The sequence below is a fragment of the Triturus cristatus genome, chromosome 2_1 (assembly GCF_964204655.1).
Source record: "Triturus cristatus chromosome 2_1, aTriCri1.1, whole genome shotgun sequence".
In the NCBI taxonomy this organism is placed as follows: Eukaryota; Metazoa; Chordata; class Amphibia; order Caudata; family Salamandridae; genus Triturus; species Triturus cristatus.
The window spans coordinates 446,261,053-446,277,647 of record NC_140581.1 but is presented as its reverse complement, the minus strand read 5'-3'; the positions used below and the strand labels follow the sequence as shown (position 1 = coordinate 446,277,647).

Sequence of the window (16,595 nt, the reverse complement as noted above, 5' to 3'; positions counted from 1 at the left end):
AAAAGGAAAATGAAAACATATGGCATTAGGCGTCGTCAGATGTCCAAGAGACAGTCCCCAACAAAAAAGACTGGGGACTGGTTAAGCAGAAAAGAAGACGGAAAATAGACACTCCTTTTGTCGTTGATCCTCTACAGGTTGAGGCACACAAGGGACTTCGTACCAGACGATTTTCATCGGCTTCTTGGTCAACATCCTCTAGGCCCTTTTTCTGACGCGGAATCGGGATATGATCTATTCTGCAACTGGCTGACTGGAGCTCTAGACTGCTTGATCCCTATTGCTGAGAGTAGACGCCGTCGCGCTGATCCTAGTCCTTGGTATGATGACTCGCTCCGGCTCCTAAGGAAATCTTGTAAACAAGCTGAAAGAGCCTGGCGTGAATCATATCTGCCTGACAGGAAAATGTTGTATCGTACCAGAACAAAGGAATATCATAGAGCGGTCTTTAAAGCTCAAGCTGCTTACTTCTCCCGTGAATTTAACAGCAGCACTAATCCCACCAAATTAATATTTAACGTGCTGAAGGACCTTACAGCCAGTAGAGCCCCAGTCGCTGAGATCTGCTCTGCCTCGCATTGTGAGGACTTGGCCGCCTTTTTTGTGGAAAAGGTGGAGGCCATTTATCGTTCCTTTTCTGATCCATCTGCTTCTTCGGAGAAGCTAGAACCTGGCCTAAAGACAACTAGGTCTTTGTGTTCCCTCCCAGAGCTTTCGATGGAGGAGTTTAATAAAATTGTGGCGGAAGTTAAATCAGGTTCACCAAGGGATCCTCTTCGACCTGCCCAATTTAGAGATTCTGCGTCACTCTGTCTCCCTCCTCTACGTGATCTTGTCAACCTATCTCTGACGTCTGGCTCTGTTCCTGGTAGCTGGAAACAAGCCCAGGTGATGCCTATTTAAAAAAAACCTGCCCTGGACCCATTAAAATTGGAGAACTATCGCCCCATATCTCTTCTTCCGTGGGTCGCAAAGCTGACTGAGACTCATGGCAACGCCATTCTATCTAACCATCTTCATTGTGCTAACATTTTAGATCCGTCACAGAATGGCTTTCGACCTGGCCATAGCACCGAGACTGCGCTGCTCTCTATGATTGATCACCTGCGAACTTTGGTTGATTCTGGTCAAACGACGGCACTGGTGCTTCTTGATCTCAGTGCCGCGTTCGACACCGTCTCCCACGCGGTTTTATTACAGCGTCTGGGGGAGGCAGGTGTCGATAACGTGGCACTTGAATGGTTTCGATCTTTCTCATCTGGCCGCACGTTTAGGGTTGTTACTCCTCCCTTTCAATCTAAACCCTATCCTATTGCACAGGGTGTGCCGCAGGGGTCGGCTCTCAGCCCCACACTTTTCAATCTCTATGTGCAGCCGCTGGCTGCTGTCGCCAAGCGTTGGAACCTGACTATGGTATCCTATGCTGACGACACGCAGCTGGCGGTTGCAATAAGTGGGGCATCCGACCTCGAGGCTGCTAAGTTTCGTGAGGGAATTAGCTCTGTGGCCCGCTGGTTGACAGATAATTGCCTGCAATTGAACGCTAAAAAAAACGAGGTGCTCATTGTCGGCAAGCAGAGTCATCTCTGGGGTGATCATTGGTGGCCATCTGAGCTTGGTCCAACTCCTCTTCCTGCCTCCGAGGTCAAAAACCTTGGGATTTGGCTGGATTCAAGACTTAGCTTTGTCTCCCACACTAAGAAAACCGCCGCTACGTGCTTCGGGATTCTTCGTAGGTTCAGACCCATCTTTAAATTCTTTGATGCTCCAACCAGACAGCTTATTGTTCAACCTACGATTTTGTCTAGGTTGGATTATGCGAGTTTTCTTTTGCTGGGAGCCAATTTAGCCGAACTTGCTAGACTTCAACGCGTTCAAAACGCTGCCGCCAGGGCTCTGGTTGGCTTACCGAGATTCTGTTTGGCCAAAAAAAACATTTGTAAACTCCATTGGCTCCCTGTTGCTCAGAGGATTAAGTTTAAGTCTCTCTGCCTTTCATTTAAAATTTTGAAGCACTCCTCTCCTTAGATATTGGAGCACTTTATTTTGCCCTATGTACCCTCGCGCCCTCTAAGATCCGCAGGACTTCACCAGGTTATAGTCCCGCGCTTTAAGAGGGCTAGGGCCGGTGGCCGCTCCTTTAGAGTGCTTGCTGCTAGGCTTTGGAACTCTCTTCCTGTTCATATTCGTGCTATTAAGGAACTTTTTGTCTTTAGGAAGGCCGTTAAAACCTTCCTTTTTCCTCTGGACTCTTAGAGTTGTTATGGTCGTGTCTTTTGGTATTGCTTGTGTCCGGTACTTTGTCCATCATAGCGCCGGGACGCCCCTTTGCTGGGGCAGCTGCGCGCTCTATAAATCCGGATAACATAACATAACAATCCATCACTCAGGACATGTCGCATTTCAAACACCTACCACAACACTTGAGTCCTGAAACCATGTGTGTAGTTGCCCTGCCAGCAAGTCTGGCTCCAGCATCTGAGCCTATGCCAGCAGTGTCCGATCAGGGTTGACCTCCATCATCTCGAATCATCTGGTCCTATCATCAAATGCAATCACCTCGCCAATTGATTGAAGGAATGTGATTTTCATAATGTTCACCACTTTTTATTTAACAAAGGGGAGATGTAGCATATTGATGTTATAGGCACAGGGGTCCTCGTGGTTCTGGGGTGGATGTTATAATCTAGGAAGTTAATGATGCATCTTCTCTGTTGCTGTCCTTGCCTTGCTGCTCAGTCTGTGTGATGTCATCGGAATGTTGAGTGTGTTTGAGTGGAAGCAAAGATGAGTTGGTGAGATGGGCTGAGCAGCAGGGAGGCTGCTCCTGGTGGGGCATTGCTGGACACTGATTAGGGCCTAGCATGAACTTGTTGTGGATCCTGCTTGAAGAATAAAGCTAAGATCTTGAACCACATCTTATGGACTACCTAGCTTTCTTTCATTTGTAACCTAATGCCCCACCAGTGACCTTGTCAACGGTCGCCCACGACGTGATGGTGCCAGTTTCTGTTTGCCTGTCTAGCCTCTTCTAAGTTGGTCTGCTGTGATGTACCATACTCTTTCTAATGTTGCTGTGAAGGACTGATTCTCCAAAAGTCTTTGGCTGTTCCTATCGTGGTACATTTCATTTAAAGAGCTCTACTCGGTTTTTTGGACTTGATGACATGAGCTGTTTCCAGCTGTATACCGAGTGTAATACATGTAAGAACCCCGGTGTTTGGGTCACATCGCGCTTTGAAGAGTGGCTCAAGTTGTTATCCTTTACGTTAGTTAGACAACTGGAGTGTGTCTAAATGGAGGAATTTTGAATTACGAGTGATTCGGCTTGTAACTGAATACAGTAGTGTTGTATGTATACAACGAACCAGCGTGTGTCAAAACGGAGGAGTGTTGGATCTTGGACTGTAACTGAACAGAGGAGGCATTTTTACAGTGTTTTGAAGGACTGATTTCGAGCGTTGCGTAAATTCATTTGGTGGCTGTAAGTTGGGATTTGAAAACGACGCTCGTGCCCTGAGTAGCGTGCGCAGAAGTACCTGTTCGCAGTGAGCGGTTGCCATGGATCCTCCTCCGTGAGTGCTGTCGATGCCCGTTCCTTAGCCAGCATGCGACGACGAGCCGTGAGCCACCCGACGCGCCGTCACCGACGTGCCGCCATTTCAGGATTGGCGGATGATCGTGTTTGTCTCCTGCGTTGCCAACCACGTCAGGTCTTTCGTCAGTGCATTGGTGTCAACACGTTTTTGCCAACCTTGATTCCTTTGAAGTGTCTGGAGTAACGGTTGAATTATCGAGGATCCTCCTGTTTGCTGGTGTGAAGTCGATCGCTTTGGTTGCATTCCGGTGCAGAGTTGGATGTGAGGAACTGACATCGCGGAAGTATTTTTGGGACCGTGAATTCGGGTGAGTGATCGCTCACCGGCGCAAGGGACTTCCTTGATATTACTAGATATTGCTGGTGGGGTGGTCACTGTTCGTGGGGCGGTCGCTCAGTTGTCGATTTACAGGGTGACTGTTGTGTGGAGTTTTGAGCTTTGGTTTGTTTCTGTTTTTGCCAACATGTGTGGAATGGATTTATATATTTTTATTTTATTTTATGTGTTTGATCCTGGTTCACAAAATCCTATTTCCATACCTTGTGTGCAGGTATATAGAAGAGGGAGAGTTCTGTTGTGTCTCTTGTGTATGCAGTAGGGGGAGTATAGTTTATCCCTAGTCCTGCCGCTGTTCTTTGTTGTGGGTTTAATAGGTCTTACACCCTGTTTCTCTCACGGGAGTTGTCTTTGTTTTGTTTTTGTAGGAATAAAAGGGAGACGAAGAGTATAGTGTCTCTGCTTTTGTTGGTGTATGTTTTATTAACTTTGCCTTGTGCGAGGTGTTGGTCTGTGTGTATGAGTGCGCACGGTAGAAGACTCTTTACTTTGAGACTTCTAAGACTTACCTGTCTGGTTTTTCCAATGATTTGGTGGTTACCTTGTGTGGGGTGTCGGTCTGTGCGTTATGGGTGCGCACGTAAGAAGATCCTTACTAAGAGGCTTCTCAGACTTACTCAGACTTACCTGTCTGGTTTTACCCATGAGTTTTTTTGGGTTACTTCGTGTGAAGTGTTGGTCTGTGCGTTATGGGTGCGCACGTAAGAAGATCCTTACTATGAGGCTTCTCAGACTTATTTGTCTGGTTTTACCCACAAGTGTTGGTTACTTGTGTGAAGTGTTGGCCTGTGCGTGGGGGGTGCGCACATAAGAAGACCTTTCTTAAGGCTTCTCAGACTTATCTGTCTGGTTTTACCTTTGGGTTGGTTGTTACCTCGTGTGAGGTGTTGGTCTGCGTGTTATCAGTATGCACGTTAGTAGACTCCTGATTGTGAGCCTTCTCAGTCTTATGTCTGGTTGTACCATTTAATAAGTTACCTGGTGAGAATGGTTGGTCTGTGCGTCACAGGAGCGCACGTGTAGAAACTTATTATCTTTTTATCTTCTTGATTTGCCTGTCAAGGGGTGCAATATTACCCTTTTCAAGGTTATATTTTGAAGCTTAGTATTATACTTGTAGCTCATAGGTTTTTGAGTAGGTGTGTTTTTCTATCATCGCACAATTTATTTATTTAGCCTTGTTGCATAAATGTACATTGTTCTTGCATTTTACTATCTTCATATATTGCAGGAAAGTACATTGTTATTGCATTTTCCTAGCTTCACAAACTGCATAAAGGTACATTGTTCTTGCTTGTTCCTATTTTCACTAATTTGATGAGGGGGGGATGTGTTATAATCTAGGAAGTTAATGATGCATCTTCTCTGTTGCTGTCCTTGCCTTGCTGCTCAGTCTGTGTGATGTCATCGGAATGTTGAGTGTGTTTGAGTGGAAGCAAAGATGAGTTGGTGAGATGGGCTGAGCAGCAGGGAGGCTGCTCCTGGTGGGGCATTGCTGGACACTGATTAGGGCCTAGCATGAACTTGTTGTGGATCCTGCTTGAAGAATAAAGCTAAGATCTTGAACCACATCTTATGGACTACCTAGCTTTCTTTCATTTGTAACAGTGGACTCTGCACAGGAATTGCGTCATACATGGGGAGGTGTTAGGTTGTGGTTAATGTTGAGTATGTGATAATGCGCAGTGCGCTAGTGTATGCTGAGGAAGAAATAAGTGTTTAACTATATCTCCCATGTGGTGTGCTTTATTTGCATGCTCCAGGGCTGGGGAAGGTGCCACACTTACCACACCAAAATCTGACGTTTGAGTAATCACCAGGCATTTGACTCCAGAACATTTTATCAGGTTTGACATGATTACATTTTTCCCAGGAAATATTACAGGGGGTTGGGGAGGGACCAATGTTCTTCACAAAACGCATAACTACTGCATGTGCAATAAAAGAATTGAGGACTGGAAAATTCTTCACATCTTGATTGTGAGAATCACATTTTGGAATTATACCATAAATCAAAATCTTCTAAGTTCTCTATTGATTCTGCGTTCCGATAGGAAATTGAAAATATGGACTCATGAAAATAGTATTTCGTTGAATGTCCAAAATTGGTTTCACCAGGGCATAGCAACCACTGAACAGTGCCTTAATTTATATCTGGTGCTAGCAAAATATTCAGTTGTTAAGGGTGGTCCATTGGATGTGACCTTCAAGGACCCCTCAAGCGAAGTGCATTTGATCTAGGGAATCAAATGAAACTATGAGGTAAAAAGATGGCCCTAGGCGCTGATCATGCTACTGTTAACTTTATGATAGATCTACATACAGACCAGAGTAGTTCTATATGTTATGGTTGCATAGCTGAATGTACAGAAACTATCAAGATCAGCAGGGGAGTTTGTCAGGGTTACCTATTGGTGGCCATCATCTTCACTTTGTAGATCTATGAATTGGAAGGTTATTTAAGGGTGAGGGGTTAGGATATGCCACAGGTAGGATCGTGCTCTTTGCCTGTACTCCTATGCAGATGATGCAGTGTAAAAGGAACAACCGCAAACAAGCGCCACTATTAATTGACTCTTTTGGTCAGTTTATGGAGGATTTAAACCTGCAGATACATATCGGAAAAACAAGGACACATTTTTCTGCTTATAATTCCTTTACAGAAGTTTAAATCTTTTTAGTACCTAGGAGTCCCTTCTGGCTCAGGTTTGAAAATGGAAGACCTTTGAATGCGGAATTGAAGCGGTCTTCAGGTTCTCCAGCAAGCTGGGCTCAACACTTCTAAATGAGATTTTACCTGTTTATATAAGCAAACGTGTTCCACTTTAAACCTATGGAGCGGAGCTAATGACACACAGAGCAGAATGTCCTACAACAGATTGAGAATTAGGGCCAGATTAGGACTACGGTGGTCCAATGGACAGCCATAGCCACGGTGGTGGTGCGGGCACTGGTTGTCTGACCGCCCTAATAAGAGTTTGGCGGTTGGACCGCCAAAGGACCCCTGCAACCACCGGGGATATATGATCCCTCGGCGGTGTTTCAGCATTGTGATACCGCAATATGCTGGTGGTGCCGCTGCAGCATCACAAAGCATATTACGAGTTTCTTCACATCCACCCTTTTCATGGCGGTAAGCCCACCATGAAAAGCGTGGCGGTGGAGAAACAAAGGGGGCCCTACAGGGGGATGCATGCAGGGGGCACACGGTGTTCCCCCCTGTGTGCATGCCCTTTGTGTTAGTGCATGGCATGGATTTATAGTCCAGGCCATGCAGGAACTAACTTTGGCGCTCCCATTGCAGTGGCTTTCTAATGGGCACTGCCATGGGACTGCCAAATGACCACCCGCAAGACCAGGAGAAAACTCTTAATCTGTCGGCAGGCAGCGGCGGTTGAGTTTGGTTGTGAGGGAGAGGGGCGACGGCGTGGCGGCCCTGTACAATACCGCCAAACTCATAATCAGGTCCTTAATTTTTATTGAGGCTTCTCTCCATTCCAAAAGTACCCCTAATCTCATCTGTCCTTCTGAACTAGGTATTGGTTACCTGAAGGACCATTTTAATTTACAGCCACCTATGCTCTGGCTCACAATACTGTCTAAAGATTAAACTAAACTCAGTCGCAACATAATTGCGGATTGTTTGGCCCTGGAGCATGCCCAGCATATACCTTGGCTCAAATACATAAAAGAAGGTTTTGAACAGATTGGAAAATCTGATATTTTTTGTAAACTGAATCACAGGAACCTCCGCATCAAAAGCATGTTGAAAACTGTTTCTGGACAAATGCAATGAGGCCAAATGGCATAAGGATGTAACACAATCATCTATGTGTACTTGTATTGCATTCTTGACCACCAGTACAATGGAGCCATACTAAGCCAAAGCATCAAACGTTCATTACATATTTCTTCTCCCAAGATTCACTCTTAACATGGTGCCCGTCATGTTGACTTTTCTGGAGACAGGTTTGTAGCACAAGCCATTACCCCCGGTTCTTGTCACAATCACACAGTTCAATGCGCCATGCACTTTGTTTTATTTTGAAATTCTTATAAATAATCTAGGTCTCGATTTGTTTTCCACTATTTTGTGATGGTAATTTCAGATCACAGAAATCTGTCTCATTTCTAATAGAACGTGGCACTAATCTTGGATGGGTCTCATTGGCCAGGTATATTCAACAATGTATTAGAATCAGAGAGGTGATGATGCACATCTAGGATGACGAAAAACATGCCTGTACGCAAATTCTGGTCTATGGGATATTGTTTTTCATGTTTTTAAGACAGGTTTTTTTTAATGCAATATTTGTATTGTTCCACTTTATATATATTTTCATCTTATATGCATCTTTTATGGCATTGCTTTTTGCCGAAGAAAGATTGACTGATTCTGCAAACCTGAGTGAACCGGAGCCATGAAAATCTCAAGTTATTCCCAATGTGATTAATTAGCTATGTCTAATTTAACTCATGCCATATTTCACCATGACAGCAATAGCCACTGGCCGCTGATTTATTTTCGTTATACCCACATTGAAATACGTGTGTTTCAAGTGCTGTGTTTGACTCGCGCATAAAGAAGATAAATGCTTTTTAAAACACCTATTTTCACAATACCAAAGGGCAAGTGTGGTGAAAATTGTGTGCTCGCTATACCCAGTCTCCCAGTGTGAGGCACTGTGAAATGATTATACATTTAGTGCTACTCCAGGCACAGTGTTGACTTTAAGTATGCATGATAAGCAAAAGAAAAACGGTACGAGCGAACCTCAATACTCGAAAATTCCAAATAGGGAGGGTTCATTGTTCCTAGGACTGGTGGAATACCCGATAAAGGCCACCTTTAGCCAATGAGGTAGTGCCTTGAAGCCAACATAGCTCAGATTTTCAAAGTAAAGTACAGGAGTGAAAGGGATCAAACAGTATGACTCTTTTCAGAAGAGGAGGGTGGGTAGCATTGCACCTAGGAAATCCATCTGGAGAAATGCACTTACAGGTAAGTAGCTTATTGCCTCTCCAGCATTGGAGCTTTAATAGATTCACATGCTTGAACTAGAATAGGTAATAATAAGTAGTCCATGAAATTTCAAAAGTGGGAAGCAGGCTCACCTTATCGAAAGAGATTGCACAGATCTGCTTCCCCCATTGACAAATCTGCTACTGCATTCATATCCAGGCAACAGTGGTTGGTAAATGGTCCTCCAGGTTGCAGCCCAACAGATGTTATGCAGGGCGCTCTGGAAGACAAGGCTGCCACTGAGCAGCAGACTCTCTGCCTTCTTGTGGCGGAGAATGATACAGGATGAAAGCCATTTCAACAGTCCTCATTGGGAGAGGGGGTCCGTTCTGACCAAAGGATACAGAAATTTGGTCAGTGTGTCCTACACCTTTTAGCTTTGTCAAGGTAGAATATAAGTCATCAGCATACATCAAAAGAGCACAGAGACTTTTCGGCATTGTATGTATGATTTGGAAAGAAGGAACGGAGAACCGCTGGTTCATTGAAGTGGAACCTGGTATGACAGTATTTTGGACATGAGCTCTGGATTTGGATGCAGTACCACCTTGTCTTTTGAGATGTGAAAGCAGGGTTGCATGAGAGGTGCTGCTTGCAGCTCACTCACTCTTTCTGAAGAGGTCAAGGCTAGAGGCAGAGCCATTTTCCAAGAGAGGAACTTTAATGAATAGGTTTACATAGTGTTGTCATGAGGTGTCAGAAAACAATGCTGACTTCCCAAGAAACTGGCGGCCGTGTAACCGAAGCGAAAACTCGAAATAGCCCTTTCATAAAATCATTTGAGAGAAGAAAGAAGGCCCAGAAAAATGTCTGTATCTGGAAATTGCAGCCAGATGGAGATACGTTGAAGTGTGCTTGAGGCCCGGTTTGAGGAGATGCTATCAATATGACAATCAGATGAGTTTGCCCAGTCATCATCAGTTTAGTACACCTGACAGAGTATTTTTCACTTATCACTGTATGTCCTGGAAATGGATAGTGCACAAGCGTGCGTCAAAAAATCCCTGAAGTCTTGTTGCATTTCCAGGTGACCAAACACTAGGGCATCAAGAACCAAGCACAGCGAGGATTCAAAGATTTCAGATTGTGGTGGCAAAATTGGCCCAATTGCTTGTATGGGAGCTCCTGCAGAACCTTCAACTTAAAAGGAGGTGAGCTCAAGAGATGAAAAAATGGGGTGTACTAATACAGTCTCAGCCACAGGGACGGCTACACTAGGTGTAAAAAGAAAAAGGAAAGAATAATAACTCAACGTTAATAACGTTACGTTATCATTTTCTTCTTCTGTGATGAGCGAGCCAGGTTGGGACTATGCTTGTCACAGGGCCTGAGGGAGGAGGAGTGGCTGCTGCTGCACCATAAGTGCGCATGACAGTTTGGCCAGCTGTGTCAGGCTAGCCAAACTGTCATGCGCACTTTTCATGTTCTCCACCGGTTGCATTGTACACCCCTGTCTGAGCTGGGAACCACGGTGCTCAGACCAAACATGACAGCAACTTTGTGATTGGCTTAGGGGAGCCTGGGTGCTGCCGGGAGCCAGAACAGTAAGGACAGAGAAGAGACTGCCTGCGACAACAAGGTAAGTCATCTTTTTTTGTTTCCTAAACGCTACCCCTCCCCGCCCCAGCCACCATTCCCTACCAGCCACCACTGCCCTCAAGGCCAGAGGCAATGCTGGAAAAGCGTATGTAAAGCTGCAAAGAGTGTCGCCTTGCTGCTAGTGCGTTGTCCTAGGCAATGAAGAAATCTGAAGATGATACCAGCATTTGAACAGTTGCTGAAACTAGACATGGTAAAGCTCCTAATTGTAACACTCCAAGTTCTGCTGAGAGCATCGGCTTTGTTGCTCTTCGAGCTAGCTAAGTGTTTCACTTCCAGTTTGGTGATGTTGGCTATCGCCCAAGTCCAACAGCTAGAGCGAGCACCTAATATGTAGGTCTTTCTCTACAGACTTCCCCAAATCAAGCAGGCTTTCATTTGAACTGCACACTAGAAAGGTATGGCACAACATCTCATTCTGACTTGACTCAGCAGTCAGGAGAGCAGGGATGCTGGGCACCTTAAAGTTCTTTGAGGCACTCTCCCACGTTTTCTCTGCTCCCTCTGGGCAGCTCCTCATTCCAGGCTCAGCAGATGGCTTTTGCTCCTCAGACCAGCAGACTCCTGTGGTACAAGGCTGTCTCCTCCTCCCTCTCAGAAGGCAGGCAGCTCCCGGGGCCACTGGCAGACTTGCAGCTTCTTCCAAAGAGGTTTGCAAAAAACAGGTGACATCACTTCATCAAGGGAAGACAGGCTATCAGTGAAACCAGTAGTTTTTTTAAACAGCAACTCTTCTCCTGAGGCTGTGAAACAGTTCAAACTGGAACAAAGTGGGTAAGTATGAGACCCACATTTATACATGGGATATGGATCCACAGAGCTTAGAAATGGGTTTGGCCTGGTTTTGTTTATAAATTTCTCATCTGCAGCACAGACAGTTTCTTTTTGCAAGGTGATGGCCACTCACATTAGGTAGTGACAATGCTGGCTCCAAGCAGGAGCACCAACAGCATGTGCACAATAAGTGTGAAGCTTTATACCTGGCTCTTATCAGCCTTTCAGGATGAGCCCGTCAAAGTAAAATAAAGGACCCAGGCACTCCCCAGAAACTGCTGACCGACAATACTTTGCTAAGACGGTTGCACGCTTGCAAACAATATAGAGCCCCGATATTATACACTATATATGTACTCGCACTTGACATTCACACAGGCATTTCATCGCAGGGTTTGGTCATGGAACTTTATTTGAGTGGCCCTGTAGGCATCACACTCGTATCCTTTAACAGGTAAAAAGGCCAATGCAGCTTCTGAACATCAAAGAAAAAGAAACGCTGCCATCACCATTCATTGTGCATGTCCAGAGCACAAACTGTAGTCTTCTGCCCAGTCTAATACAGTTTTTGCGCCTCTTCATGACATCAGAGCTAGGCTCTGGACCTCAATGTGAATTTTGGGTCAAAGCCTACAATGCGCATGCAGGATTGCTTGTGTGCTGAGGCCAAAATAAAGTCAGGATACCAAAGTCACTTGCAGTTGGGTCAGACGAGTCCTTTATCATGCATGGCCACATCCAATCCCAATAGGAAGGATGTCCTTTGAGAAGTGTCTGGGCCTCCTTCAAGGTAAGTTAGGATAGTTGCTGATGATAGGGATGATGTGGCTTCAGCTGAGCTCCAGGAATGGAGCAGAGGCTGACAAGTGTTCAGTGACCCTTCTGCCACTTTCGGCAGCCTGAATGTGGGAAAACCTGAGAGTCCATGGTGTGCAGGTATGCTACATCTGGCACTTGTCATTTTGTTGGGAATTTTGGAGCAGACTTAAGATTGAATAGGGCTGATCTTAGATATTGCCTGTGGTACAGATGAATAGGGTTGTGAAAGTAAGCATCATGGAATTCTATGAACATTGGATATACTTGCTGTAGGGTGACCATCCTGCAGGAGAGTCAGCTCAGGAGCTTTTATAACTTTCAGTAGTCTATCATGGATCTACAGCCACCTCTGCCTGTTTCATCAGCAAAATCCTGGAGCAGAAGCCTAGACTGCATTAATTTTTGGGCACCTTTTCTATTGCTTCCTTAAGAAGCTAGAACATTTCCTGTTACAACTGCTGCAAATGATGATTCTCAAGAGCTGGCGGTCGATATGGCAGTTTCTGCAAGAACTCTACAGTGTGTCCACAACACATCAGTTTGAAGTTATCTTCTCCCATTCCACAGCAACATCTGATATTTATCCTACTACGGGATGGAAAAGGGGTGTTGCCAGTAGTCCAAGTCTGTGAGTCTTGATCTAAAGAATACAACACTCCTTCTCCTTTTGCAATGGAGTTTTGTAGTCTATGTAAACCAATCAAGGGTTTGTAAAGTGAGGCAAATCACCAATGAGGGTCTCAAGGCACTGGAATTGCAGGCTGCTATGTGGTGTTCTGTTAATTCGAAAGGCCAGGTTTGGAGTTCTTTACTGAATTTCTGGAGCCCAGGGTTGGAGTTCTTTCCTGAATTGCTGTAGTGATGAGGCAGCCCTGAGGTGTAGGGGAAGGTCGTTCCAAGCTTTGGCAGCCAGATGTGAGAAGGAGCGTTCTCCCATGTTGACTCAGCAGATCCTCTGGGTATCTGCGGGAAAGAGATAGATGGATCGTAGGTGTCTGGTCGGTTGCTAGAAGGTCATGTATTTGTTGATGTATGCTGGTTATTCATTGTGCAAGGCCTTGTATGCGTGGGTCAAAGAATTGGCATCTCTTCTGGATTGGGAGCCAGTATAGTTTCTTGAGGTGGGATGTAATGTGGGTTCATCTGGGAAGGTTGAGGATGAGTCTAGTGGCTGAGTTCTGTATTGTCTGTAGTCTCTTTAGAAGATGTGCGGTGATTCCTCTGTAGAGTGTGTTCATGTAGGCTGGACTACATGGCCTTGCAAGGAACACACTCTACATTGTGCAAATGTGGGTTCATCTGGGAAGGTTGAGGAGGAGTCTAGCGGCTGAGTTCTGTATGGTCTGTAGTCTCTTTAGAAGACATGCAGTGATTCCTATGCAGAACTGAATGAGGGACAACTGTCTCAAACTCAAATGGACGGAAGTCCTCATCTTTGGGAACAACATCTATCCATGGAACGACGCACTGTGAACTACTGAACTCAGTTCTTCCCGCGCCCGACATACCTTGCCCGCAACAATCTTGGACAGCAAGCTATAAAAAAAACAGGTTTATGCAGTCTCATCTGCCTGCTTCCAAACCCTAAGAATGCTTTCCATGATCTCCAGGTGATTTAGGCCTGCGTGACGGTCCTCCTTGTGTTGGCTGGGAGCCACCTGAAGATCTTGGAAAGCATTCTTTGAGATTGAGGCAGTTGTCCCTCATCCAGTTCACCGTGCATCTGTGTAATGTCCTTGATCAATGAAGGGCTGATGTTATTGACCATTTTGTCTGTTTGGAAATCCAATTTGTGCATGCCCTCCTCTGAAAGACTGTTTTCTCATGGTGCTTCAAAATTCGGAAGCTTTATAAAACTGCAGTGCCTGAAAGAAGCACAGTGAGTCAATATCCGTTTTGATGCCCTGAAGTGACTCATGTACATGTTTGCTGAAAAGTAACTGGCTATCAAAGGGCAGATCCAGCACTTTACCCTGTAGTCCAGGCAAAACTAAGTACTCTACAGTCATCCTTGCCGAAGAAGAATCAACGTTCCTGGTATGTGTCCGAAGCCTATATTGGAGATACCCATGAGAGGCTGAGGATTTTGCACCTTCTTTTATCATTGCTTTTGCTGTGTTCAGTTTGTGTTCTGGAAGGAGATCTAGAAGCAGTGGGGGATGTCACTCCATACCTTTAAGCAATAGCAAATCAAGATGTCAAGAGCGTAATGCTGTAGCCATGGAGCTAACTCTTTTGCCCAAGGAATAGATGTGTTTGCCCTCCCCATCTAGAGAGGGGCAGGCAGACATGATTGGGTTCCGAGAGCATCTCAGGGCACCAGTAGCAATGGCCCAATCCGGGCACGGGTGGGTGATGAGACAAGCTAGGGAGATATCTGGGGGAGATTTATGGAGCACAATATTTGTTCTCTAAATGTGGTATGACAGCCGAAATGGCAGCTGGCGTCTTCCTATGATTTACTCCCTCCTTCCAGACAAAACCAAAAAAATTAACACCTTGATGGACTTTTTTGTTGTTTTTTTAAATTATGATTAATGAATGTCTTCTTGCTCGTCCATGTTGTGACCAGTTGTTGATAATGTACACACTATTCCACTCTCCAACTGTCAATACAATTGTTCCATTAGAAAAAACTTGGCTAGGTCATGGAGGAGGCCTTCAGCTGGAGCCAGTGTCTGCTGCCCACTGCGAGCACCTCTTCACAGTCTTCTTTGGTTTAACTTCCTCACCCTCATCAGTTTCCAGTTCAGTGTCTTCGTTTACTTCTTATGGTTTTGTTTCACGCTTTTAGCATGTTTATTGTACGTCAATATCTTCACTTTCTTTCCCTGATCTGCATTGTCATATTTTTTCTCCCTTTGTCAGACCACATGTGGACACAAAAGTCTGCAGTGTCACCTTCAGGCAGCATGACCTTGGCAAAGAGAGGCTCTTCCAGCCCTCTGCCAGTGTCGAAATTGAGGCCTGAGGTACCAGCGTGAAGGGTCCTTAAATACAATTAACCTAGCAGGCAAAAAAAACTTTCCAGTCACTATAACTCCAGGACTCCAACCACTTGACCTGCCTCTCTCTTCCCACCCACAAAAAGTGAAAAATATTTCCAATTTACAGTATCGGTAGCAGGACAGTTCACACGCCGAGTTGCTTTTTACTGGCAAGTTTATTAATAATGAGGTGGTTTGCTACAAATTTTTTTCTAATACCTAACAAATTGTAAATGTTAAAATATAAAGCCTAGCATATCAGAAACCCAGGACACATAATATGTAGATAATACATACATAAGGGGCATGCGACAGAAATGCAAGAATGCAAACTGGAATACGCTGCGGCTGCACTACAGCAAATTAATTAAACAGACTGTCACAAGAGTATTTCTAAGGACTAGTTTCCGTCTAAGTGTAATCTTGGAATCTGAAAAGCTCCCATGCTGGAAAACATTTAGGAAACAGTTCACACTTACCTTGTTTAATTTAATAAAATATCCTAGTCCAGCTTCCAAAGGGTTGGTATCACAATTCATCTGTAAAAAATATTAATAATATTAAAATCCAAAGCAGTTATTTAACATGCCGATGGCGCATAAAATCGTTTTATCACAATGGTATACTTATGAAAAAACAGACCTAACAGCAGCTTTGTAGCATGTGGCTGCTACTCTCACTCAATAAGGTGAAAGGTCAAGGAAAGAGGCGCGAGCTCCGTTTTCACCACCTGTTGCACTTCTCAAGAAAGTAAAGGCGGGCAACAACCTTTTGACTACAAGCATTGGCAAACCCAATAGGTCTCGACTGTGCAAGAGCTACTGGCTTCGCAAATGTGTTTTTGCAATGTTGCACACCAGAGAGGCTGCTCTTCAGCATCGCTAAAAGTTAGTAGGGTGAAGGAGAGCGGCGTGGAGTATCGTGTCGTAAAGTGGTGCAGAGAAGTGTGTTATGAAGTGGCATTGAGTGGCGTACAGTAGAGTGTCATGGAGTAGCGTACAGTGTTGTGGAGTGCTGTGGACGGAGTAGTGTGTCGTAGAGTGGAAGGGTGTAGAGTTGAGTGGCGTAGAGTGGAGCACAGTGTCAGAGATGAGTAGAGTGTTGTAGAGTAGAGTGTCACAGAGTGGAGTGTCAGAGTGGTATAGAGAGGATTGGCATAGAGGGTGTTGTGTGGAGCAGAGTGTTGTAGAGTAGAGTGGCGTACAGCAGAGTAGATTGTTGGAGTGGAGTAGAATGTCATAAAATAGAGTGGAGTAAAGTGGCATGGAATAGCATAGAGGGAGTTGCGTAGTGTTGTAGTGCTGTAGAGTGGCATACAGTGCAGTGGCGTAGACTTCAGTGGCAGAGTAGATTGTTTCAGAGAAGGGTGAAGTGGCGTAGAGTGCAGTGGTATAGAGTAGACTGCAGTGGTGCAGTGTAGATTAGAGTGATTTACAGTGGATTAGCATGGAGTGGATT

At 45.0% G+C, this 16,595-nt stretch overlaps 1 protein-coding gene across 1 annotated transcript in view; it reads right to left on the bottom strand.

Moving 5' to 3' along the window:
• The window catches only part of DMGDH (dimethylglycine dehydrogenase), a 530,714-nt gene that overhangs the window by 64,217 nt on the left and 449,902 nt on the right, over positions 1-16,595 (bottom strand). Inside the window, exon 14 of the mRNA XM_085632255.1 lies at positions 15,617-15,676. Coding sequence (XP_085488381.1) covers positions 15,617-15,676 — 60 coding nt within the window. The remainder of the gene's footprint in view (positions 1-15,616; positions 15,677-16,595) is intronic.